This window comes from Nanorana parkeri, unplaced genomic scaffold (assembly GCF_000935625.1).
Source record: "Nanorana parkeri isolate BGI_ZX_2015 unplaced genomic scaffold, ASM93562v1 scaffold1123, whole genome shotgun sequence".
NCBI classification, from domain to species: domain Eukaryota; kingdom Metazoa; phylum Chordata; class Amphibia; order Anura; family Dicroglossidae; genus Nanorana; species Nanorana parkeri.
In genome coordinates this window covers 66,477-88,033 of record NW_017307391.1, presented here as the reverse complement: position 1 = coordinate 88,033, position 21,557 = coordinate 66,477, and the positions used below count along the sequence as shown (strand labels likewise).

Below are 21,557 nucleotides of genomic sequence, written 5' to 3'. Positions count from 1 at the left end.
TACATTGTATGCTTTTTCTTTTTTTATAGCACCGTCCAAATGATTATGGGATGCCCATGGAGGTGGAAGTAACATACATACAAGACAACTTCTTAACCAGCGATATCCTACATGACATGGTAAATGCATATATATTTATATTTATATTAACACAGCCACAATTTTTGTATTCATGTTTTTCACAAAAAGTTGTTTAACGGGGAAAATAGAGATTTTTTAAATATGTGTAGAGATCATCTTGAGGTAATTATTAATACTAATGTGTCTTAATTTTCTGTTTAAAAAAATCATGTTTCTATGTTTGTAATGAGGAATGTACATGGGGACATCCATATATACCCATTATACTTTCCTCTGTGCTTAACAGTAGTTGGACTTTATTGCTCCTTCTCAGACTGTGAGTCAAGGGGGTCGGGTAAAGCAGCATACTGTATAAACTTCACAGCATCGTGAAAGTTAATTTCACAAAGTGACTGTTCAGTTAGCTTAGTGAATATGTAGAATAGCCATAAAACACCATGGGACCACACACCCTAGGGAATCAAAATATCAAATAAAAAAACTACAAAAAGCAAACCCTAAAAATAGAAAAAAACATTGGTGTATACAAGAACTGACTATTATACCAGCTACACATACTGTATACAAATAACAATGTACGATCGATAAAAATATATTTTTTTATAAATAAATAATACATACTAATAATAAGATAAATAAAAGTCTGCCATATTAACAGAGGCAGGAGGAGGAGAGTAATTGTTAGACCCTTAGGTAATAGTGTTACCCAGGTATAGGGAAGAGGAGCTCCACTCGTATTGTGGCCATGCACCAGATTGTCAGGAAAGTGCAAATGAGAGACTATAATTTGGGAGAATTTCCGGCACCATTATGGAACACCATCCTGGAAGTCAAATTTGTGCTAATGCTGGTGACAACCTGGAAGGGGCAGGAGCAAGTGATATGCATATCACAGAAGGAGTATGTGTGTCTATGTGTAGACTAAGATATGCGTTCTATGCAGTACAGTTATTAAGGCATTATATAAAAGTGATGAGGGTAAAAAGAAAAGCTGTAAAGCTGTAAAGTTGTGTATAGACATGAAAATGTGATGTGTGCGTGTGTATGAGTCCATGTGTGATTTTGCTCTTAGCAGTACCCGTACCCCTGTATGTTATGGTCTCCAAGGAAATCGTCCAAGAGTTTCTTGAATGATTCCACACTCTTAGCTGAAATCACTGCCTGAGGCAGTGAGTTCCAGACCTTAACCGCTCTAACTGAGACGAACCCCTTGCGCCCCGTGTGCTGAAATTTTTTCTCCACCAGTTTTTGGTGGTTGCCTCTAGTCATTGTTACATTGTTACATTTACGTTTTTTACATTTTAGACAGGGGTACCTCGAGATTTTGGATACTAGTGGCATAGTGGCATAATTGAAAAAAGGTTGAGAAATGCTGATTTATAGACTATCTTCACTGATCATTATTTTTTGCTGGAATTGGTGAATAAACGGGGTACTACTGTCTCCTCCTTGATGACTGGGGTGAGCAACTGTTGTCATTATTTGACAATAGTTTCTTTTTGTTTTCTGTAATAAAATTTTAGAAATACAAATAGAAACAACAATACCATGGCAGCAGCATGGAGCTCATTCTATACAAAATGGTGATCAGATACTAAGAGAGCTTGTCTCATATAGTCAAGTAGACTCCCTGTTTCAAAATTCTATTGATATACCTTAAAGTTGTATTAAACTCCCAAGCTTTTTTTCAGTAATAATTCCAGATCAATCAAATATAAATTGCCCAGCAAAGAATTGATTTACATGTTTTCTCAAGCACCTACATTCATCTAACTCTCAGCTCAGCTTCCCTGAACTTCCTGTACAGTACAAGATCACAAGGGACAGCACAGTCTCCAGCAGCCAACCATCTATAAGCTGGAAGAAGAGAAGAGGGGCATGGGGAGCAGAGAGCAGCAGGCTTCTTCTCTTACTTGCCAAGGTAAGTATGTCAGTGTAGGGGCAGGCATTTAACTGAACCTAGTCTTTGCCCTGTGTCCAAATGTAATTAAAAAAAATAGACAAACCCTGTTTATCATAATGAATTTAGATGTGTCTCTATAGAAAGAAGCAGTTTTAATCTCTAATGGACTTGTGGGGAGCTCTTCCTGCTGTAGGGTTCCACTGCAAGGGTTAATTTTTTTGATTGCCTGGAGTTCCTCTGTGAAGTTTTGTTCTAGTACCAAGACATATTTCTTAGTAGGCTAAGATGCCAGGATCTGAATGTAAGCATATAGTCAGATAGCCAGAATTTATGAGAGTTATGCCGCCACATGTACCTTTGGTAACATATATGATTTACTAGCTACTGTGTGATCAATCCATGATAATGATCTATAACAGTGGCGGTGCAACCGGTGCGGGGGCCCGGGCCTGAGGCTGTGGGGGGGCCCAGTGGGGTCAGGTCCTGGGCACGCCCAAGGGCGCTGATGGGGTGAGGGCGGCGGTTGCGGTCCTTGCAGCGAGCTGGGCCACACAGAGAGAACGGTCAGGTGGTGGAAGAGGAGGGGCCGAGGTGGGGCTATGCTGGGCCGAGTAAGATGCGACCCGTCCACGGCCGCCCCAGGCAAGCTGACAGGGCGGATCGATTATGGTAGATTCTGCGGCACCGGGCAGCATGGAGGCTCCAGGGCTGTCACTGTGAACAGCGAGCGGCACTTTCCTGCTCTTCCAGTGTGAGCTCTGCAGGAGCAGAACATCTGACCAGGCTGAGGCTGCACCAACTAGGGCAACAGCAACAAGCAGGTAGGTGGGCCTGGGGAGGGTTTATCGCAAGGTTGGAACGGAATGTAGGCAAAGTTTTGCCACGCATCCGATCACACTGCCAGCGGGGGGGAAGGACATGGAAGCGGTGCTATTGAATTCAATGCACCACCACGCCCCCTCCCGCCCCAGAACGCAGGGGGAAGTTTCGTGAGAGATTGCGGTACATTCCAGCAGCTACCGCTCTGGAATGCAACGCTTTCGGTGTGAACAAGGCCTTAGTGTTCTTCTGTTTTTACTGCTAAGTCCACTGTTTTCCTGAGTCCAGCACGTCGCTTATTCCCGATTCCGGCGCGTCGCTTATTCCCAATTCCGGCGCGTCGCTTATTCCCAATTCCGGCGCGTCGCTTATTCCCGATTCCGGCGCGTCGCTTATTCCCAATTCCGGCGCGTCGCTTATTCCCGAGTCCGGCGCGTCACTTATACCATATAGGCGGGTCAAGCAGTGGCAGGGGCGGAAAGATCCCACTGGGAGGGGGGCCTATTTAAGATGGCCTGGCGGCGGTGATCACACCTGTCAGCGCTCCCTCTCTCTCCTCACGGACGCTGCAGCTTCAGAGCGGCCATTAAAAGTTATTTTGTTTGCAAGACCACAAAGTGTGATTCCCTCTGTGAAGCAGCCACACCATAGCCCCACTTGCATTGGTAAAAGACGTCACAAATCTTTTGTCTTGCAATAGGTTACAGCTGCAACATCACGTATCTCGATACTCAAATTGGCCTGTGGTTTGCAACCATGCAGGAGGGTTCTGTTTCTTTAGGAACAAACTTGGAGACAAGTGTTGTGCTAATTAAGATGCCTTCCTCCTCTGTCACTGTCTGGGGTGCATGTGTAAGGGGTACACAGAAGAAAAACAGTATGGGGTTCTTCACGGGGAGAAGAGGAGTAATACAGTGGAATGTGGAGAAGAGGAGTAATACAGAGGAATACATGGATGAAGGAAACATTGCATGAAGGATGTTGAAGGCCGAGAGAAAGGTGCTGCATGGAGGGATTACATAGTTACATAGTATTTGAGGTTGAAAAAAGACACAGGTCCATCAAGTTCAACCTATTGCATGCATGTATAGGATTCTGCATGTGTATGAGTCCTTGTGTGATCTTGTTTTTTTATGGGTACCTGTACCCCTGTATGTTACGGTCTCTGAGGAAATTGTCCAAATGCCTTTTGAATGATTCAACACTCTCAGCTGATACCGCTGCTTGTGGCAGTGAGTTCCAGACCCTAACCGCTCTAACTGAGAAGAAGCCCCTTGTGGTTAAATATTTTCTCCACCAGTTTTAGGTGGTGGCCTCTAGTCTTTGTTATGGAGTTTACCTAAAAAGTTTATTGCTGATGTTGCTATCAACATTGAACATCTTGTACATCAAAATCATGTCCCCCTTAATCTCCTCACTTCCAGCGTGAACATGTTTACATTTAGTAACCTTGTTTCGTAGCTTTGGTCCTCCAATCCTTAATTAGTTTAGTTGCCCTTCTCTGGACTCTCTACACCTCAAGGACATCCTTTCTGTGGATTGGTGACCAAAACTGGATGGCATACTCCAGATGAGGTCGAACAAGTGATCTATAAAGTGGCAAAATTATAGATTTGTCTCTCCCTTTTTAATACAAGACAGTACTCTGCTCGCTTTGTTTGCAGCCGCCAGGCATTGCAATGGAGTTCCCATTAATGTGTATTTCGCCTGCCTATTTTTAACCCCAAAGAGCATTACTTTACATTTATCAACATTAAACCTCATCTGCCAAATAGTTGCCCACTCCCCTATTTTATCCAGGGTGATGGAGATGCAGGAGAGGAGCAGTACAGAGGGGAACTTCAAGTAGGAGAGGGGCATAGAATGTTTTTTTTTAATTATTCCTTACAGTAAGCAGATTGTTATGTTTCGTTTTTACACTGAATAACATAAATAAGATGTAGTAAACCAGCACACCAGCACAGGGAAGTAGCATTGGATAGTGTCTTTCTGGTGATTGCAGATCCTAAGGCCAGCTGATTTGAGGTAATATATAGTACAAAAAACAGCTTAAATGTTAATTGGAGCAACTTTAGTGGCTTTTTGGAGCAGATATTCAGTTCGCTTTGTGTGGGGGCCACCCATATTCAAAGTGGTAAATGTTCATTTAATTGGCTGCTGGTAACAGTGGGCTGTAAATAGAGGTTTGGAAACGTCTTGGACAAAGGAACCTGAAAAGAAGCTACAGGGTTAGGGCTGAGAAACAGGGGCTTACCATTCTACCAGCTGGTTGAACATGGGGTGCAGGGACTGGAAGAGCAAAAGTGTGAGAGTCAATAGAGATTAACACATACAGATGCACTAGCACAGGCTGGTATGGGCTTACTCCTAAAAAGCCACAAACACAGAACAGATGAGACACCAATGAAAAATGACAGATCTGAGATGATGCAACATGACAGCCAGGCAACTATCATTTTGGGTTTTTTGGGTGATGCACTGAAAATTATATGCATCTGCCATTTAGTGTTATTAGTTTTCTAGATGGGGCATGCTAATTGTTTCTAATCTTGCAGCTTCTAATGTTCCTTTGATAGTCATTAAAGGTGACTCTGTCCCTAAAATAAAACTGCCCTCGCCGCAAAAAAAACCCGGCCCGGAACGCGCAAAATGCAGCAAAAACGCGTTAAAACACACTGCACTGCATGGGCAGAGACTCATGCAGATCGGGTCTGCATTTGGTGTGAACAAGTCCTGATAGGAACGTCGGATTCTTAGTCCCTCACTGGGCTCAGTTCAATTTGTCAGCCCCTACAATATGTCACTACTGTGTCCTGCAGTAACATAGGGGACAGCGAGAGGAACCATAGCATGAAGCAGGGGGACCAGGGAATCAGATGCGGTAAGATCTTCATTAACCACCTCCCGTCCGCCGAACGTAGGAAAACGGTTGGACGGGAGCCTTGCAGATGTGAGTGGGTGTCTTAAAACATCTTATGTGCCCCTGCACAAGCGGAAAAATGTCAAAATGGCTGTTTACATACAAACGGTCTGGTATCTGTAGAGCCGCCACCTTCGTGCACTCCTCCGCCGCTGCCGCGATCCCGGGTTCTCTGTGTTTTGTGTGGGCCTGGGACCGGCACTGTGGCTCTGTGCAGGGAGATCGGAGGGAGATCAGTAATTCTCATCTCCCCTCCGATGTTGTGAGTGCAGAAGTGATGTTTATTACATCACTTCCACGTTCACATCCAGCTACAGAAGCCGGAGAGCAGCTGGTGAAGCAAATCTCTGCTTCATCAGCTCCTTTGGGGGTCCCTAGCTGATATTAGGGGTCTTAGATGTCTCCATAAAGAGGACCTGTCACTGTAATTTGATATCACATAGGGGGCTTCTTAAAGTCCCCCACCCCCACATACACACACAAATATACGTTGGATGCGCCTAGGTGCGAAAACGACAATTGTGTCCATGACGCCGCACATGTTACATATCATCGTGAACATCAGAGTTTGAGCAATAATTTTAGGGCCATCAATCACTGTTAACACTAAATTGATGAGCGGTAAAACCATTGGCGTCCCGAGGCTGGGTGACACCCGGAGCGGTAACCGAGTGTCACCCCGCCGAGACGTCACTGCGTATGCGCGTGACATCACCAAGCGTGTGCGCGATGACATCATCACGCACGCGCGGCAGTATTCTGATATCTGTCGGTGGCCATCTTGGTGATGGACGCCGGCAGAGAGAGGAGGGGACAGTCACCCGGCGGGATAAGATATGCCGCCGGGTCCCCTCCTCTCTCCTGATACTGTCGGGCGTTCGGTCCATGACCGAGCGCCCGACTTTTCAGAGGGGGGTGACACCCCCCGCACCCTCCTTGTGACGCCACTGGGTATAACCCTTTAAAGTGTCACCAATGGCTAATTTTGGATGTGGTCGTTTTGTGCGACTTCGCAGGTGTGTGCAATTTTAAGGCTTGATGTGTTTGGTGTCTATTTAACAGACGTAACTCTCACCTCCCGATCTACTGAGCCGACAGTCCCATTGTCACAGGTCGGCTAGAACTATGAGGTGAGAGAAAACCACTCACCTCATAGTTCTCCTTTAATGTTACCAAAAAATTGGGTAATAAATGTTTCCTAACATAATAAAGGGAAAACAGGTTTTTTATATTTTCTGTACTTTTTTCATTATATAGTAAAAAATAAAAAATAAAACAGTGGTGATTAAACACCACCAAAAGAAAGTTAGGTTAGGAAAGTAAGGAGTTTCTCTTCATTACTGCAGAGAACAGTAATGTGAGCAGGGGGAAGATATTTAATATTTTCTTTGCAAAGGTCGACAGAAAAGACTTTTGCCGAAAAGTTACCGTCTATGACGTATTCCACTGGGTGCTTTTGCAAGATAAACAATTGTATTAAGTGATGAGTCCTTATTGAGGGCTCATTCACACCTGTGTCTTGTGGCAATGTGCGTTTCCACAAAGCATGGCAATGCAAGAGTGTGAATAAGACCTATAAGGAATATATTATAGTTTGTATACACTGAGTGGCCAAATTATTATGACCACCTGACGTTTGTAGTCAAATTAGCTATAATTAGCTATAATTTCGCGCTGAAGTTGGTAGAGGGCCAGACCATTATAAATAGTGAAGCAGGTTGTTTACCACGACAGTAGAAGTGATTTTTTTCTGAAGATATGGGTAAACAACGCGATTTAACAGCCTTTGAACGTGGGATGTTGGCGCTCGGAGCCATGGAGCGAGTATCAGCAAAACAGCAGAATTAATTAAATGTTCAAGAGCAGCTGTTGTTAAAGTGTTTAAAGACCGGACTTCCAGCTGAAAATCTGGGTCTGAACGTGCAAATTTTGTCCGTCAGCAACTAGTCAATGTTAGGGCAGAACAGAGAGTGGCAAGACTGGTACAAGACAACAGAAGGGCAACAGTGCAGTGTCAGATTCCTCGCATCACCTTTCAACATCTAGTGGAGTCACGATGCGGCCCAACAAAGTCATCTCGTGGAGTCATCTCGTGGCCCAACGAAGTACTGATGGGGTGGTCATAATAATCTGGCCACTCAGTGTATATTTTCTTTCTTTTCTTTCTTGGCTTGGCCAGGAATAAAAAACAAATAAATAAACCTGAAGTCCAGCTTTAAACATTTGTTAATATATACATTGGTCCAGTTTGGCCCAGTAATCCTGTAAAACACAGTAGTAGTCAGAGCTTCTACGGTGCTTTGCAGCGATCTTCCAGGTCCTGTACTGCTGCTGGCACATCGGCAATTTAGTGAACGGCTAATATTTTTATGAATCAATACTAGGTGTTCTCTGATTGGATGAGAGCGGTGCTGTGATGTCACCACTCCTTGTCCAATCAGAAAGCGACAATTTTTCATTGATGAAAATACTAGGCATGTGCTGAATGCATACATAGTTGTGTATGTTAAAAAAGACATGTCCATCAAGTTCAAACAAAAGACATTAAAAAAAACCTTAATCTGCAGCTGATCCAGAGGAATTAAAACAACTCATAAAGGGTGGTGCAATAGGTTTTAACAGAGGGGAAATCATTCCTGACCCCAAAAGGAAATTGTATATCCCCACAATCAACATTCACCAGTGTTATTTGCAATACATATTAGGTATCTGTGTGCTAACTAGCCTTGCAGATCAGGACAGACAGCCACAATCAGCTACTGCACCCAGGGCCATCCCTTTAATGAGGCAGCCTGAGGCTCAGGTGGCATCTCTTAAGGTCATGTGGGGTAGGGGGGGCGGCAGGCAGAGCAGCACGGTCGCTTTGCTGTAGAGTGTTTGCAGTGTGCTTGCTGCCGCCTTTACGGCCAGAGAGTCCCAGGTTACTAAGAGCCGAGTAGGAAGATGTGTAAGGGCCATAAACATCTCCCCGCACAGCTCTTAGCAACCTGGGGTGCTCTTGCTGGCATCCCGCCTAGCTCCTAGCAACCAGTAACGTCACTGACTTCACACAGCAGCCCTATACTGATTGACATGCAGACTGGTATTCAAATAGCAGGGAGCTGCACAATTGTTGTGAGGGGGAGGGAGGGCACTTTACAAATAAAAATAACCCTTCCTAGTGTAGTACATTTATGTAAGCACTCTAAAGAGCTCAGGTTTAAAAGCTGCTTTTACAGCTTACAGTAAATGTGACATTTCTTGGTTGCCCACACAGCCGCATCACTTGGGGGAAGTGCGGACCTCACACGGGTGACACCAGCCGAGAGGGTGACACCAGTCCAGGTCAGGCACACATGGGGCGCAGTGGAAATAGTCAGAGATTTTGAAAAGGATTCCATGGGCAGGCACACTAGCTCCATCTGGTGTAGATCCCCTACTGGCAGTCACCGGATGTGACGTCAGCTGATTCTCCTCCTCAGGCTGTGTGGACGGGCAGTGCATAGCGGCCGAGCTGTGCAAGGCTGCAGGTGGCAGTTGTGTGGTCAGAGAGAATTCTCAGAGCGGGCTTTCTTCTCAGAACCGGTGAGCATAACAGCTTTAATTTAAAAAAATAATAGAAAATCATGAACATTGAAATGAATGGTTGTCATTATTCCTGCTCTGCTCTGCATATGTCACTTCTCAGTTAAATATTGTGATTTAAAACAATTCATCTTCGCGCAACATTTAGGGCTTGTTCACACCAAATCCAGTGTGTTCCCGCAGTGAGATCGCCCGCACCGGAACACATGGCATAGCTTTCTCTGCTGGCCAGCAGGAGACTGCCTGTCTCTCTAGGAAGACTGGCCCTGATAAGTAATGGTGGCTAGGAGAGCTGTGCGGGACATAGGATTTTGCAAATGGTTGGGTATGTGTCTACCTACCACTAGTGCACGATCTCACTGGGCCCCTCCAATTGGAGGAGGCATAGTTGCATGGTCCAGCACTTTAAATTTTTTAAATGAAGCGGCTGCCGTAGGTTTCCGTGCTTGCTGGAGACCTCGAGGCAGCCTTCTAGGGAACCATGTGGTGCCTGTTTACAGCACCAGCCTGCACATCTGCTCCTCCTGAGACCTTCTGCACACCTCCAGAGACCTTCTGCACCCCTCCAGAGAACCTTGGTAGCCCTCCTGAGACCCTCCACAGCCTTCCTGAGACTCTCCACCCAAGATATCAGGCCAGCACCCTGGAGCATAGTGGCAGCATAGAGTATGTCAACAAAACATATATTATTATTCTGCATTACTGTGTAATGTATTGCTGGAATTTGCACTCCTTTGTGGCTGGTGGTATTATTCTGCATTGCTGTATAATGTATTGCTGGGATTTGTAGTCCCTCTATAGTTTGGAGTCAGTGGTAGAAATACCAGGACCACAGTTGCAGCTGCGACCAGGCCCTGGCGCTCCACCACTGTCCTATTAATCATTAGTCTGTATTGTTTTAGAAAACTATCAAATGACACACAAAAAAAGTATTCTCTGTACAGCACTACAGTATATATGTCAGAGCAGTGTAAATGTATAATAATAATAATAATAATAATAAGTGTGTGATTAAGGGGGACATTAGAGTGCAAGTCCTGTGGTGCAAAGACCAGGGGCGGTCCGACCCAGTGAGATCCAGACCAGGGCCCCCATTGGAGGCAGAGTAGTTGCATGGGTCAACGGGCTTCTGATCGGGAAGGGGGGGGGCAAAAAAATGTTGCACCAGGTGTCCTTTGTAAAGGGTAGGAGGATGGGTGATTTAAAAATCTAACTGCCCAAAGTTTAGGTTATGAGAAATACATACATTTAACCAAGACGAGAGACATGGTAAACAATAGTACAAAGATGTGGAGTTAAAAAGAAAAGCAAGAATAAATACATTTTTTTTGTCTAAAGAGCAAGGTGTGGAAATGGAAGTATTTGAATCAGAAGAACAAGGAATGGAAATTGCAGAATCTGAAGCAGAAGAGCAAGGTGGGGCACTGGCAGAATCTGAAGCAGAAGAGCAAGGTGTGGAAATTTTAGAATCTGAAGCAGAAGGGAGTGCTGAAAATGACTCTAGCCATGATACTGATAAGGAGAAAGATTTGCAAGTTTTACATGATGTTTCTTTCTGGGAGATACCAGTTCCTGATCATTTAAGGGTTGAAATCATCAAAAGGGGAAGTGCTTTTTTTCAAAACAAATATGGGCCTTTCAGTATTGTGAAAAGGCAAGATGCAAAGGCTGAAGTAAAGGGAGGTGTGCGTCATGAGTGGTTTTACAGGGTGATGCCAAATAGAGAGAAATAGATGGTTTACTCTCCCGTCAGTGAGAGTTTATACTGTTTTTGCTGCCAGCTTTTTGCAGATATAACATCAAAATTTGTAACTGGGTTTCAAAAGTGGTAGAAACTGAGACCAAAAGTCCATAACCACGAGATATCTGAAGAGCATCAACGCTGCTTAGAAAAGTAGAAAATGTCAGCAGCGCTGAGGCTGCACAAAACTATTGATGCTGAAAATATTGCTTTAATGGAAAGTGGAGGGACATCTTGCACTGGATATTACATTGTTTCTTGCCAGGCTGAATCTGGCATTCCGTGGCCACAAAGAAGATGAGTCCTCGCTGAATAAAGGGAACTTTTTTGAGATGTTGAGATGCTTTCAAAATATGACCCAGTGCTGAAAGAACATCTAGTGAAATTAAAGAGGAGCACTAGTGAACTAGTTAAAGTGTCTGTCTAATATCTAGCACCAAAAACTCAGAATGTCCTGGCAAATCACGTAAAAGAGAAGCTTGTCACAGACAAAGTCTGCAAAATACTTCGGCATAATGTTTGACAGGACACCTGACATCTCACACAGATGTCCGAAGTAACTAGATATGTAAAAATAAACAATAGGAAAGTTGAAGTGAAGGAAGTATTTTTAGGATTTTTCCCTTTAACTGCCTCCCGGCCGGCCGTTGTAAGAAGGCTTCCTGGATGTAACAGGCCGTCAAAAGACGTCCTGTGTGCCCCATCAGGAAACTGCCCAAATTCAAAAACGGGTAGAGATGCCTGTTTACACACGCGATCCTCCGGCTATAGAGCCGGTGGATCGCTTGTATAAAGTACCGATCAGTGCGCACCCCCCTCTCCGCAGCCCCCCTCTCCGCTGGTCCTGAGCTCCTCTGTGCCTGGTGCAAGCCCGGGACCAGCATGGTACCTCTGTGACAGGGAATCAGAGGGAGATCGGTACACAATCTCCCTCCATCCCCTCTCCGGTGTCAGAATGCGGAAGTGATGTACATTAAATCACTTTGGCATTCTTGTGTCACTCTGCTTCATCAGCTTCTTTAGGGGTCCATAGCCAAAGCAGTAACCAATAGAGTCTCTCCTCCAGTCTCTGTGAGCTATCAGTTAAGCCAGAAGATGTAATACAGTTTCAGAGAGCAAAACTCTGCATGCATATGTTAAAAAAGCAATACTAAGCCTGTGCTACATCCACCCCCTTCCAAAAAATCTTTGGTCCCCCAAAGAGATCAAATTAGTGCAGTTAATAATAACATAACATTTATACAGTAACCTTGCATATGGACCAACAGCTTAAGCCTGTGATCTAAGGCTGATTTTATGACATTTCCTAACAAACGCATTAGGTAATGGGCGGGGACATCAGTCACTGGTACCACCATAGAATATTCCTGAGAATCAGGAAGTCTGCGAACAGTGGGAATAGCTTCTTCTGAGCTTGTTCCAGGAGTGTCATATGTTAATCTGAGTGGGGGTCTCACTGTTCTCTTAACTCTCTGTTCTTTGGGCTCAAGATGAGTCTCTTCACAGGATTCTTCATCGGAAATCAAGGTGGCTTTCCTCAAATAGTTCTCCTTCAGGTTCAGGGGAACTCCCATCCGGAAGCCCTTCATCAGGTTCATGGACTAACTGGTAGTCTTGTTCTACCAGTTCTGAATTGTCTTGCACCTGGGGTACGAATTCAGGTGCATCAGGTCGGAGCTCACCCGAGTGCTGATTAGCAGTGGATGTGGATGGAGTGGCATCCATTGCTTTCCTCAAATAGTTCTCCTTCGGGTTCAGGGGAACTCCCATCCGGAAGCCCTTCATCAGGTTCATGGACTAACTGGTAGTCTTGCTCTACTAGCTCTGAATTGTCTTGCACCTGGGGTACAAATTCAGGTGCATCAGGCCAGAGCTCACCCGAGTGCTGATTAGTAGTGGATGTAGATAGAGCGGCATCCATGGGCTCAGATGGCCACAACCATCCTACCTCCAGATCATCATCACTGTCATCTTCTATTGTTGTGGCCTCATCCGGCAGTAGAGGTTGAGACCTGGTAACTGGAACTTGCCTGGAAGAAGACGGTTTGGGTAAAGAAGTCTCGGTTCTCACAGGTACTCTGACAGCTTCACTCAGGGGCAGTAGATGGTTTCGATACCAGTTCTTCAGGGGCCCTGTCTTCCCATCAGGCCGGATTTGGTATACAGGAAGACCAGGCAGTTGCTTACAGACGACATATTGCTGAGAACTCCATCGGTCTGCTAACTTATGCTTTCCAGAGAGACCTAGATTCTTTAGCAACACCTTGTCACCTGGCTGTAAATCATGAATTCTAACTCTCAAATCATAATTCTTTCTGTTCCGATGACCTCTAACATCAGAAGTTTCTTGTGCCTTCTCATAGGCTGTCTTTAGGTTCTTTCTGAGCCTATCCACATAGCCCCTGTAGGATGTAGCTGAAGTTCTATCTATCGAGATACCGAAGGCCAAATGCACTGGCAGACGAGCTTCTCTTCCAAACATCAGTCTATATGGTGAGTAACCTGTTGCATCGTTTTCAGTACTGTTATAGGCATGAACCACAGCGGAAATGTGCCTGCTCCAGTGCTGTTTTCTGTCAGATGGAAGGGTTCCAAGCATGTTAAGGAGGGTACGATTAATCCTCTCTGGTTGAGGATCCCCTTGAGGGTGATAAGGTGTTGTTCTCGATTTCTTAATGCTCAGAAGATCCAATAGCTGTTTAATGAGCCTGCTTTCAAAGTCTCTTCCTTGATCAGAGTGAATTCTCTGAGGTAATCCATAATGAACAAAGAATTTCTCCACTAACACTTTGGCAACAGTAGCAGCTCGTTGATCTCTTGTTGGATAAGCCTGGGCATAACGGGTGAAATGATCCGTCACTACCAATACGTTCCCTTGACCACTCGTGTCGGGTTCCAGACACAAGAAATCAATGCATACCAGATCCATGGGACCTTGACTCTGTAGATGGCCCATTGGGGCAGCTCTGGAAGGCAAAGTCTTTCTCTGGATGCAGCGGAGGCAGGAGTGACAGTAGCTATCTATTTCAGTTCGCATACACGGCCAGTAGAAACGATCCCTGACTAACTTGAACGTTCTACCAGGTCCCAGGTGCCCATGCTCATTGTGTAATGCATTCAACACTGCCCCCCTATGCTTCTTCGGGAAGAGCAGCTGCCAACTCTCCTCTGGATCATCTGAGGGGCCCCTTCGGTAGACCACCCCGTTTGAGAGTTGCAGTCGATTCCACTCCTTGTGAACCAATCGAGCCTCCTTTGAGGAGTCTGCTGTCAGTAGAAGTTCTGGGCGACCACTCTCCAAGGCTTTCAAAGTCAGAGAACAAAGAGGATCTTCTGTTTGATCCTTTCTCAAGTCTTTCTTGGAAAGGGTAGGCAGTCCCTCATCCCTCACTTGGGTCAAGTCACAGTAGAGCTTTGGGACCCCAGTAGTGGTGACGCCAATGGCTTCGGCCCCTGTCGCTCCTCTGGCTCGGTACTCAATCCCTTGACACAAAGCCTGAATGCCTTCTGTCGTCAGTTGAGTCCATCCTTCCTTATGAGTTAGCGGGTCATAGGGTCTCCTTGACAGAGCATCAGCATCCCTATTTCCAACTCCAGGTCGGTATTTCAAGCTGAAACAGAAACTAGAAAGCGCTGCCAACCATCAATGTCCCGTGGAGTCCAGCTTGGCCGTGGTAAGGACATATGTGAGCGGGTTGTTATCGGTTTTGACTTCGAATTCTGCACCATACAGGTATTCTTTCAGTTTGTCCACGACAGCCCATTTCAATGCCAAAAATTCCAACTTGTGAGTAGGGTAATTTCTCTCAGAGTAAGGCTTGGACTCACATAAGCAACAGGTCTCAGACGTCCGTCGTGTTCTTGATACAACATACCACCCAGTCCTTCTCTGCTGGCTCATGGGGAGCTCATGGGGAGCTCATAGGGCTTGCGGGTGTCAGCGTAGGCTAAGACTGGGGCATTGGTCAAGCTCCATTTCAATTGAAGGAAAGCTTGTTCACATTGATCAGACCACTCTCCCTCTATGGACTCCCGAGACTTTCTCACTCCACTAGTTTGCCGGACTACTTCTGAGGCCTCTTGCTCTCCTTCATCGTCACCAGCCCACAAAAGTTCAGTGAGAGGTCTGGCTATTTTGACAAATCCCTCCACAAACCTCCTGTAGTAGGAGCCGAACCCAAGAAAAGATCTCAGCTCTTGCATATTTCTGGGCCTGGGCCAAGTGGTAACGGCTTCCAACTTCTTGGGGTCAGTGGCTACTCCCTCCGCTGAGACAACATGCCCGAGTTAGGTGACTGATGACTGGTTTCTACCTTCTACCTGGTTTCTGGCACTTCTCAAGAGACAGCTTCAACCCCTCTTCATAGAGTCGCTTCAGAACCTTCTCTAGACGCTCTTCGTGTTCTTCCAAAGTCCGTCCAAAGACAATTATGTCATCTAGGTACACTAACACTTCAATTAAGTTCATGTCACCAACCATCCGTTCCATCAAGCGTTGGAATGTAGCAGGGGCTCCCGACGGACCCTGTGGCATCCGTTCAAACTCAAAGATGAAAGCGGTTTTCTCCCGGTCATCTGGATGCATGGGGATCTGATGGTACCCACTTCTCAGGTCCAACACGCTGAACCATTTGGCCCCTGAAAGGCATTGCAGGGCATCTTCTATTCGTGGAGTGGTGTACTTGTCTGGGATGTGTTGTGGAAATTTTATTAGGATGTGTTTTTAGTGTATTGTAATATTTTGTCGTTAGTCTCTCAGTGTCTCGGTTTAAATAGACACTGGGGTTAAACCATTGGAGTAGCTATCTTATGCGCGGCGGAGCAGTGTCTTCTTGGCGAATGTATGGACGCCGGCTGGGGCCCCCCGTGCAATGCATGGCTTTATTGGCTTGCGTGGATACATTTGTTTGGAACGCAGTATATGAAAGGAACGTGCGTTTGTTCTCTCTGGTGCGCCTGATCAACACGCTTGAGATAATATAACGTTGTCCCCGTAATTACGCACGCATGAGAATCATAGTAACGTTATGTGGCATTGATCACTGACCAATGCTGGATAAAGTCACTCCGGTGGTAATAGATTATTCTACTACATGTGATTATTCTACTAATGTGTTTTGTTAGCTGGCTCCTTCCTGTCTGAACCACTTCCTGGTTTGCTGGTTGTTGAAATCATCTGCTGGTTTGCCATCACTTCCTGTCTCGCTGTTTGAGACACCCCTTCCTGTCTGACATCACTTCCTGTTGGGCAGGTATAAGACAATAAACATACCTGTGCTCAGGTCTCTAAGCATGGGATTATCAAGCAAGCAACACATGACTGCTGACTCTACATGACTCTGAGGGAAATACTTCCAGTCCTTGCACAAAAGAGCGTAGTACAACAAAGGAAATTCTTTGCATTTGGCGCAGCTTAATGCGACATGGATTTGTGCGTTGAACCAAGTGAATTTCCATAACAGATGGTTCTTTTGTTGAGGGTGCGATAATCGATACACATCCTTAATGACCCATTTTTCTTCCTCACTACCACAATGGGAGAAGCACAGGGACTTCGGGACTCCTGAATAATTCCCGTCCTCTTCAACTCCGCAATATGTTCTCTAAGGTCATCTAAATCCGTCAATGGGATTCGTCGAGACCGTTCTCAAAATGGCCTATCCTCTTGTAGACGAATATGATGCTGTGCACTCTTTGCGCATCCCACGTCAAACTCGTTTTTAGAGAAAATTTTCCTCCACTTTAAAAGTTGTGTTTTTGCCCGCTCTTTCCATTCAGATGTCATAGGAGAGCCTTTTGGATAGAAATACTCATCTGGTAACTCTTCCTTGGCTTTCCCCACTACACAATGTGGTGTGATGGGTGTGGCTGGGTTTACTTGCCCTATCATCATTCGGGCCGAAGCTTCACTGGAGACTCCGTAACGTTACGAACACTGAGAGGAACCTTTCCATGGGTTCTCTGTAAAGCCTTCATAGATATGACTTCTGGAATCAGTTCCAAACCCGAATCTGTCTTATGTGGGTCACGTTCAAGGATAACATAAGGACCAGGTTGGTCCCAATTCAGTTTGACTTAAACCCGCAGACATGCTACTTCACCTGGCTGCAAGAACTTTTCTGTCTTGTCCAACTGCCACAATTTTCCCACTCCTTCTGTTGGGGCCTTTTGTTCCTGGATCAATCGCTGGTACATTGAGCGCAACATAGGATGCACACTTTTAGCTGCGGCCTCACCCTCTGAGACATGAGGAGTGAGTAACCGTCGAACCAAACCAGTGTTTGTCCCCACAATCATGGAACTCCGATTAGCCCCGATTAGCCCCTGACATACAATGGCCAATGTGTCGGAAGCCTCTTGCTGTCCTACAACAGATGGGCCAAATTCAAGCTTGACTGGAAGATATCCGTCATAGGGGAGCTTCTTACTTCCTATACCCCAGATCTCTAGACTTTCTAACTCCTGCAAGGGCAGGTGTTTCAGGTGTTTATCATGGAAATCACTGTAAATTAGAGTCACTTGGGCGCCAGAGTCTAGAAGGGCTTTTGTGTATACACTTTCCACCTGAACTGGCACTATAGGAGAAGGGCCCACCAGCTTGTCAGGGAACTTGCTTGGCTGTTTTGATGCAGCTTGCTCGGCTGTTTGGGCTTGAACCCCTCTTTTGGTCTGTGCCCGTTTCTGTTGTCGTCTAGACCGATGTTTTTGAGTTTGGTGTGCACTGATCTCCTGTGGTCTGGGACCCACAGCTGAAAGTAACTTGGGCAGCCTAACTGAGGCTTTGGGTGAGGCTTGGTACAAAGGTTTAGGCCTTACCCGCCCTTTGTTTAAGACTTGGAAACTGGAGGCAGCTGACTTAGATGGGCACCCAGCTGGCTCCCTCACCAGGACCCTCTGGAGTTCCCGCCGGCTTACGATGTTCTCTTCATGGCTTTGGTGGGCTGGGACAGTCACGTTGATAATGACCAACACCCCCACAGTTATAGCAGACCACTGAACTAGAGGGTTCTCCAGCAGGAACATTCTGTATTGCCTCTGCCATGACTGGTTTCAATGTCTTTTCCCCCTCAGGTATGGCAATCCTGGCGGACAGCAATGTCATCAACTCCATCATTTGTGACATCTGAGTTTTTAAAGCCATTACTTTGGACTGGACTTCTACTATGCCCACGGTTCCTACTTCTACGGTGAAAGCTGCATGTGAAGCATTAGCATTTTTTTTAGCCTTAATTAAAGCCTCTTCTTCTAGGATAGCTTTGACCAATTTGGAATAAGTCAATGGCTTGTTCTGGTCTCTAATCCGAAATTTCAACATTATGGGATCCAGTGGGAGTGCTCCTTGAAGAATTTGATCCAACAAAGCTTTGCTTGCATGACTCGGCCCCATGCCTCCTTTTAGAATGACCTGATGAAGGATTTTATCCAGCCGCCGGACATATGTGAATAACTCTTCTCCTTCATTTTGATAGGTGTGTGAGAACATATGCATTAGCTCAGCACAGTCCTCCACCCCTCCAAAACTTTCTCGTAAAGCTTCTAGACACTCAGCGGCTGTGCAGCCTAGCTTGTCCTTTTTTAGGTTTCTGATGATATCTGAAGCAGGAGTTCTTAGGCTCTCGATTAACCCTTGTCTTTTTACTGTTTCAGCAACTTCCCATTCTTCCACAGCCTGCACTGCCTGATCTATCCAGGTTTCAAAGTCCTCTTCCCAAGATGGCACAGGGACCTTACCGGAATAGAACCGCAACTTGCGATATCCATAATTGGCAGACACAGCTGAGTTTTGAGCCAAAGTTTCCACCAGCTTTCCCATAGCGGTAAAGAATGTAGCAGGAGGGAACCCTGTAGTTGAGGTGGAAGTAGTAGCTGTTACTCCTGAACCTGATGTTGTTGGGCTAACATTTTCAAGGTGATCATCCAGAATATTTGGCTGTATAAGCTGAGCTTCGAGGTCCCCTGGTAACTGTATGCTAACTCCCTGGAAACAGGTCGGGATCCCTCTATTCCATTCTAGCAGAGCATAACTGTGAGAGACTGCCTGTTCGACTTTCAGGTCCAATATAAATGTTTTCTGATCAGGTATCAAAGCTGACACTACTTGCTGAACCTGTATCTCAGTCCAGGTGGCACCAGTGAGACTCATAATTACACAGAGCCCCAACCTGCCATTTTGCTCTTCACACCACTTGGCAGCAGTACCAGGGTCCATCATGGTGACTTGGCTGGTAGAGGTAGTCATCACTCTGTGACAGGGACCAAAAGGTATCCCGGATGAGCCCCCACGTGCAGCACTACCCCCGCAAGGGCCGCTGTAATATATGGGCCTTCTGTCCTAAACCAGGGATGACTTACCTTCACCTGGACCCAAGTAACACTAATACACCTTTTACACTTTTTGATGGGCTTTATTAAACTAGCAATAAGCCCTGGAAAAAGATAAACTGAATAACAGGATAACAATATCAAATGCAATGATATGATACAACCGCTCAGCAGATTAAACCAGCATTGGTGTTCGTTCACTTTACCCGCCAGTGGGAGGCCTTGTCTGAAATGCACTGAGCGAGTGGTGAACGACACTGTCAGTTACACAATACAGCGATACTGTTCAACAGGCATCTAAAAGCAATATGACTATAATAGCCTATCTAGGTCTTATAGGTTCTAGCTAACCACTGGCCAGTGGGAATTCTACACACACCCAAAGTCTTCATGCGTTGGGGCCCTTTAAATTCTGTGATGGAGTACTCAGCCTTTGGTAAACAATATTTGTAATCCACAGGATGGAAAGGGGAATCATCGCAGTGTAACAAATATTAACAAAGGTGGTGACCCCCCTTCAGATAGAGCTGCCTTGCCAGTTAATGGGATCTAGCAGGATTAAGCAATCACACAAGGATGGCAGAAGATCTCACAAGGATGGCAGAAGATCTCTCACCATTAGATGCACTTGATGTATCTTCCTTCCAGCAATTGGTATCTTGATCGCTGTCTCAGCTGACTGGATGGCTATGGGAGCAACACAGGCCACAGGATCTTCCAAAACAGGTTGATGATGATGATTGCAGTACAGGAATCCGCCTCTAGCCGTCACTGCACTTTTAGCACACCTTCAGAGATCAGGCAAAGAAGGTAGCATAGTATATTGAAAACTCCCCTCTCAAGCCTGCACCTCCTTTTAGAAGTCTACACAGTAATTACAGACTCTGGCAGTGCACAGGAGACAAGCACAAGGGACACTTTCACCTGTCAGGCTGCAACATACCAGTCTGTGTCCCCCTCACTGTGCCCTCCTCTCTCCCCTCAGTCTGTTCTCCTTGTGGTCTCTGTCCAACCAAAAAACGGTCTGGCAGCCAATCACAGCTCTTCTGGCTGCTATCCAATCAATTCCTTGCTTGCCTTTGTTGTTAGGAGTCGGCTTCCTTCTTAGCCAAAGCAGTAACCAATAGAGTATCTCCTCCAGTCTCTGTGAGCTATCAGTTAAGCCAGAAGATGTAATGCAGTTTCAGAGAGCAAAACTCTGCATATATTACAAAAGCAATACCAAGCCTGTGTTAAAGAGAAGTTTGATAAGTTTGTGGCAGCGATTGAAGCTCTGTGTGATTCACGTGAAAATTTAGACACAAGAGGAGGAGCACAAGGTCTTTCGCATGCTGTCTGTGATTTTAGTTTTTTGTGCTACCTGTACTTCTGGTGTGATGTACTTCAGGAAGTTAATCTTACACAGCAGTGCCTGCAGACAAAGGGCTTATGTCTTGACAAGGTGGTTACAAAGCTAGAAACAGTAACAGGGTTATTCACAAAAGGGTGAAGAGTTTTGAGAAGGCAGGAGAAGTGAACAATCTAGGCCAAAATAGCTGAACTGAAAAGTGAGCTGGATTGGAGAATTTTTCCAAATCAGAAATTTTGGCCTATATTGTTCACTTGTCCTGCCTTCTCCAAACTCTTTACCCTTTTGTGAATAACCCTGTAAGACTGCTTTGTATGAGGAGCCCAGTCACCCAGTGGAACATGCATTTGAAACAGGCTCTTTTTTTTCAATAAAACTTTATCAAGTTTACAACACATTGCAATAGCATGTTAATCATCCAATATTTAAGGCAAAAAGCATGTTCAGAATCATATGTCACATCTTATCTATAAATTCAAGCCACTTTCAAGGTTTTTGGAGCGCGGTCAAATATTATTTACCAAGTATAGTGACAATCCGCTATCAGAGGGATCTGTCACAGCTAATATGACAAATTGTAACTCAATCGGAATCAAAATACAAATCCCCCAAGGCATTCAACATTCCCTCTCTTAAATACCATAAAGTGTATCTAAATAGTTACATAATCTGTGATATTTCTGCCACCGTGAGAGATTTGTCAATGAAGTGTCTCTACCTCGGGAAAAAAAAATTTGTGTGGGTGTCTCTGTGCAACACCGCATCAAGTCTCTCCATACATAGCAATGATTTCAAATCACTAACGATTTCCGCAATCTCTGGAACAGTGGAAGCATTCCAATGTCGCATGAAACATCTC

The 21,557-nt window shown here is 45.4% G+C and overlaps 1 protein-coding gene across 1 annotated transcript in view; it reads left to right on the top strand.

Annotated features, from left to right (window-relative positions):
- Window positions 1-21,557, top strand: part of MPND (MPN domain containing) — a 241,563-nt gene that overhangs the window by 166,382 nt on the left and 53,624 nt on the right. The window contains exon 10 of the mRNA XM_018567971.1: window positions 30-119. Within this exon, the coding sequence (XP_018423473.1) occupies window positions 30-119 (90 nt within the window). The remainder of the gene's footprint in view (window positions 1-29; window positions 120-21,557) is intronic.